Source organism: Eulemur rufifrons, chromosome 16, assembly GCF_041146395.1.
Source record: "Eulemur rufifrons isolate Redbay chromosome 16, OSU_ERuf_1, whole genome shotgun sequence".
Lineage (NCBI taxonomy): Eukaryota > Metazoa > Chordata > Mammalia > Primates > Lemuridae > Eulemur > Eulemur rufifrons.
In genome coordinates this window covers 18,571,181-18,577,207 of record NC_090998.1, presented here as the reverse complement: position 1 = coordinate 18,577,207, position 6,027 = coordinate 18,571,181, and the positions used below count along the sequence as shown (strand labels likewise).

Below are 6,027 nucleotides of genomic sequence, written 5' to 3'. Positions count from 1 at the left end.
GTAGAGGGATTGCTTTGGCACAGAGAACTTGCAATACGTAGATAATCCAGAACCTATATCCAAGTACACTGACCAGCAAAGGAAAACTGAGAGTGGAACAGGAGGCTTGGGACAATCTACTTTGAGAGAACTAGAATCAACTATGCTCTCACTATATGGCTAACCAGGGAGGTGGTAAAAGAGTAAATGACTTAGTTTTATAAACTCACCGCAGACATCTCACATTAGCCTCAATATAGTGATTTGGCTTAACCTGTGGTATTCAGTCCTTAAAATGGGCTTAACACAATATTGCTGAGGATCCAGAACATTCTGTTTTGTCCCCACTTCTCAGAATGCTAACAATAAGCCGATGCTGTGTCCTGGCTACCTTTAAAATGGTTCCAGCCAATTTAAGAGTTATTTAAGACAGTAAATATGGAACACGGAAAATAGAAATGAAAGGAAAAATGGGCAGTTTGAATTGCGGTGCAACAAAGGAGTAGGTGGTGGGATCTCGCTGTGTGTCTGAGTCAGCCCATTCTCTGCCTTGCTTGTTTGAGCTTCAGCTCATGGCTGGCGGTAAGGCTGGGAAGGACTCCGGAAAGGCCAAGACAAACGCCGTTTCCCGCTCTCAGAGAGCTGGCTTGCAGTTCCGGAGAGAAATCCAGGTCTATCAATCATGGCCGTGTGGACGCGAGTGCGCTGTGCACAGCGCAGCCACCCTGCACTTCATCATAGAGGTGCCTGAACTGGCGGACGTGCACCAAAGACTTAAAGGTAAAGCCATTGCCCCTTGTCACTTGCAACTTGCTATTGGTGGAGATGAGGCATTGGACTCTCTCCTCGAGGGTATGATTGCTGGTGGTGGTGTCATTCCACACATCGCAAATTCTGGGAAGAAAGGACAACAGAAGACTGTCGGGATGCCTGGATTCCTCATTATCTCAGGGCTCTAAATACTCTTAACAGCTGTCCAGTGCTGGTGACTTCAGTGGACTGTATCTCTGGGAAAAACACAATTTTGCCTTTTTGGAATTCTATTTGAGCAACTTGGAAGTTTAATTAGCTTTCCAACCAACCAGATCTCCGCATTCAAGTCTTAACCATATTTAAGTGTTACTGTGGCTTCAGAGAAGCTATGGATTCCAAAATAGTGAGTTTTGATTGAGTTGACTGTTTTAAAAAAAAAAAAAAAACTGTTTGGATTTTAATTGTGATGCAGAAAGTTACAGGAACAAACATTTGGTTTTTTACAGACATTATTTCCACTCTGGTGGATAAAGGTCATATACAAAAAAAAAAAAAAAAAACCATCAATATACAAAAAAAAAAAAAAAAACCAGAAAGAAAGAAAAAGTATTCTCCAGGGCTTTGCCTAACTTAGCAATATGCCATTATTTCTACCATATGACATAAGTATCCCTCCTTAATAAAGATCCAAACAAGTAAGAATTCATTTTCAAGGCAATTTAATAGTGACATTGACTATTTTATTGTATTAGGTACTGTGTCAAACAATTTTGATTGTGTTTGACACAGTACCTAACATTATCACTAAATCATGTTAAAATCATGATTATGACACAGTACTGAATATAATCACTAAATGACACATTACACAGTATCTAATGCAATCATTGAGTTATGTTATTTTTTTGAGTCCTTATCTTATGTAATCTAGTCCTTCACACAAAGTCCTACCCCCCAATATACAAACATTTTTAATTGTTTTTTTAATAGAAATTTTTTAAACATACTGAATTATCACCTTCTTTCAACTAGTCTGCTTTGGCAATGTGTAAAATATTGAACCAGACCTTGGTGGTAGTGTAGTCAGTACCCTCAGAAGAGAGTTTTCTCCAAAATGAAAGAAGATATTTCATAGGAAGAACAAATGTTATCCCACTGCTTCACTTGACCAGCCTTTAAAAAAAAAAGAAAGAAAGAAGAAGAAACCTTATTAGCACCAGAGTTTAAGTTTGTGATATGTAGTTAAGCCTATAAAGATTTGTGACAATGAAACATATCACTTGTTCTCGTCTTGAAAACTGAGAACCAAAGGAATATTTTTTGGCATCTACTGTTTGACTTTTCATTCTTCCTTCTAGTTCTTTAGTTATGGCCCACAGAAAGAAAACGGTTAACAAATCATTAAGCTATCTGGTTCATCATCAAATATATCCATTTGATTGTTCAGCACACATTAAGTGTCTATACTGTCCAGGAACTAGACTGATACAAAAATGAATAACACAAGAGTTTGTGAGGGAGACAGACATGGAAACAATTGCTCTACAGCATACAAAGTGTGAGCACTGTAGAACAAAGTAAAATGAACATGTAGAGAAACAGTGAGGGTCAGGAAAGGCATCATTGAAATGGTAACAGTTGAGCTGAGTATTAAAGAAATCAATAGAATTTTTTTCAGACACACAGGTGATAAAGGAAGGTATTACAGGCAGCAAGAAAAATGTGTCAGAGACATGGATTGAGATAACGGAACTAATTTGGGCAACAGTGGGCAACCTGTCCAGGTGGACAGGTGGAGCTAGGGAAAAGGAAAGGTGACTAGGAGGGTAGATTAAGGCCAAATCATGAATGTCCTTTATTAATTCATAAATGAGTATTTACTGAGCACTTACTATGTGCTAGAAATCATCCTAATTAATGCGGGCATGGTAGACAAGATCCTTGCCCTAGATGCTGGTATATGCCAGGCTGAGGAGTTTGGACCTTAGTCTAAAGGCAGCAGAGTTAAGCAGGGAGAGTGGCACAAGCAGATTTAGAAAGGTAACTCTTTTGACAGTGTAAAGAATGGATTGAAACAGGAGAAACTGGACAGAGTAAGACAGGTCAGAAGACTACTACAATAGACCACATGAGTCCTGTTTTTGCTCTTTTCCATGAAGTATTATGGTCTTCTTATACATAGGTCTTCATCAGGAATTTGCAGAGAATTTTCATTCCAAAATATCGGTATTACTTGACTGAGTTTTCAAAAAATATGTGAGTTTGTTCTCAAACCTTAACAAATTCCTACACCAAGAATATATTTTTGTTGGATCCAATGTCATGTTGCACCACTAGCAACTCTTAGTCATCCTGACTCATTTCCTGAACTTTCATTTGCTTAAAGGGAACTTCATTTTGTCTAAGAGTTGAGACAGCAGCAGACTCAAGCCACCTATAAAGGCCCAGTGAATTCTATAATAAATTTCAAGAGGACTTCCAAAGGAATAGCTGAACCAAGACTCCTAGAATCTCAAAAAAAAAAAAAAAAAAAACTAGACTAAATTAGTTTTCTTCTTCCAGCCCATCCTTCACACGATAATTAGGACCTCCACGATGCATGATCTTCCCAACTCGACTGTCCATTTCGTATATATCTCAGAGTCCCAAGAATTGCCTAAAGCTCTGGAATTTACGTGAGAAGTTTTGAGAAATTCATTCTTTTTTATATGGAACATCACACATTTATATCCATTCTTTCATTTGTTCCGTGTAACAACCCAAGGAACAAGGCAAAGTAGATATAATCGGAACCATTTTATTTTTTTTTTTTTTTTTTTTGTGGAGACAGAGTCTCACTTTGTTGCCCAGGCTAGAGTGAGTGCCGTGGCGTCAGCCTAGCTCACAGCAACCTCAAACTCCTGGGCTTAAGCGATCCTACTGCCTCAGCCTCCCGAGTAGCTGGGACTACAGGCATGCGCCACTATGCCCGGCTAATTTTTTCTGTATAGATTTTTAGTTGTCCATATAATGTCTTTCTATTTTTAGTAGAGACGGGGTCTCGCTCTTGCTCAGGCTGGTCTTGAACTCCTGACCTCGAGCGATCCACCCGCCTCGGCCTCCCAGAGTGCTAGGATTACAGGCGTGAGCCACCGCGCCCGGCCGGAACCATTTTAAAGATGGAGAAACTAAAACCAAGAGAGATGAAGACTTTGACCCAAAGATACATTCTAGTAAGTAGCAAAATCAGAACAAGAATCCAAAGCTTTTGATTCCTGGACCATGTTCTTTGATTTACCTCTGCTCTGTGTCCTCAGCCATCAATCACTCTCTCTCTCTGGTGGTGCTGACACAGCTGCATAATAGCTCTTTGCTCTCTTAAAAGTTAACAAGTAACCTCTTCCGTGTTAACCCGGCCTTCCTGAAGCAATCACTCTTGCTTTTTACAGCTCAGACAAAGCCACCATGTTAACCCCAAATAAAATCTATTCTTTTCTTTAGTGATTCCCTTCCTCCTCCTCTTCAACCTCCTCAGAGCTCCAGAGAAGTTGAACCCTCTTCAACCCACATTGACCCTAGTAGGATTCAGGCCATTTTTAGATCAATACTGACATACTCAGGCAGCAAAGAGAGCCAGTGAGACGCCAAACTCAGGGTTCACCCTGGAAATGAACAAAAATGGGAAGCAAGCTGGCCAGTTCTGTGTCCCTTCAGATTTGTAATAAATTGTCTGGGAGAACTTGGTGAATTAGCGATGACTCCAAGCCAGGAATGCTTTGCCTCAGCCAATCCTGGAACTTACTCTGCTAAACCTAGGCCACCTGAGGTTTTTCAAAAATATTACTTTCACATGAAGGCCACATCACTCAGCCACCGCTGCCAAGAACAAGGCCTAGAGAGCACATTGGCAAGCCTGGTGCTGGCCCTGCTGCATGGTCACATGAAGTGAGAGGAAGGATGTGAAGGAGCGAGACTCTCCTAAGTAGGAGTCAGAAATCCTAGATTCCTTACCACTTAGGAGCCATGTGACATTGAGAAAGTGCTAGGAAGATCTGACAGCCCGAGCTATGGACTGTGCAGCCTTTGCTGTCAGTCCCTTTGGGGACTGACTCAGCTTCAGCCACAGAGAACCCCTCGTCTAAAATCTTACCCTTCCAGGGGCAGCCCACATCCAATATCTGATCCAGATAAAAAGGACTGAAAATTCTGGTCCCTCACAAGACAATCTCTGCCAGGTCTTTTCCGCTCCAGAGCTCTCTATGGAGTCAGATGAGGCTGCCAGGCTGGGCTGACGTCAAGGCTGGACTCCTCCCCCTGCCAGCCTACTTCTGCCACCTCTCTTCCAAGGTCTGAGCCCATGGGAAGTCCCTAATGCATGTCCTAAATAATGGACAGAATCTCAGAGTGTGCATCCTGGAGAACCAAACATACCGCAGCAATAAATAAATGCCACTGACACCATTAGTGAACTTCAGCAAAATGGCACCTCAAATAAGAACGCTTTGAAAATAAAGGTTTTTTATTTAGATTTAAAAATCTTCTCAAACCGTGCAAAGTTATACTCGTGCTAGAGGCTTAGATGAGATCTCTGCTAAGCTTCTGAAGGACAAAAAACATCAATAACACACAATAAAAAGAAAATTCAGCCTTCTACTTCCATTTCTTCACAGCTGAATAGAAGCAAAACCCAGATGCAATCATGGAATCAGAGAAGTGTTTCTTCTCCCTCAGCAGCTTTACCTTTCTCTACAGTCCCATCAGATGTGGTCCCATACACCTACAGTGCCACATGCCTTCCTGCTCTCTAACTCCCTCTTTCAATCAATGGGGAAAAAAATGATGCAAAAGTCTGTCGCTCTCTCAGACATATCATTGAAATTACATTTGTTAGTTGACTGACTGTTACAGTGGGCTCTGTGATGGGTACCCAGACCCTGCTCAGGACAGAAAGGTTTATTCTCCAACAGCTAGAAGTGCAGCTGGCAGATAGCTCTCAAGCCCTCTCCTGGAATTACCTTCAGCTGAAGATACCTACACCACTCATCAACGCAGCCCCATAAAATGACTGGTCAGTGCATGAGGTTAACAATGGTCCCCTTACCCCAATTCTGAACAGCTTTGAAGGACCATCCCAACTTCTCAGCCCCCATGGAGTTGTCTGAGCCTATGTGGAGACTAAATCATGGCCTAACTTCTCCCTCTGCCCAATCCTCCTTCCCATACTTCCACAAAAAAGTTGGCCCCAAAAGTACTCCCCAGGAAGTTTCTTGCATGGTAATATCTTTCCCAGAGTCTGTGTCAGTTGGCACCAGTAGT

General features: G+C 41.6%; 1 protein-coding gene across 1 annotated transcript; it reads left to right on the top strand.

Moving 5' to 3' along the window:
• Window positions 1–551: 551 nt before the first annotated feature.
• On the top strand, window positions 552–938 carry LOC138397244 (histone H2A.Z-like). Its single transcript, XM_069491205.1, has 2 exons — window positions 552–650; window positions 723–938. The coding sequence occupies exons 1-2, from the start codon at window positions 552–554 to the stop codon at window positions 936–938; spliced, it is 315 nt and encodes a 104-aa protein (XP_069347306.1).
• The last annotated feature ends 5,089 nt before the right edge of the window (window positions 939–6,027 follow it).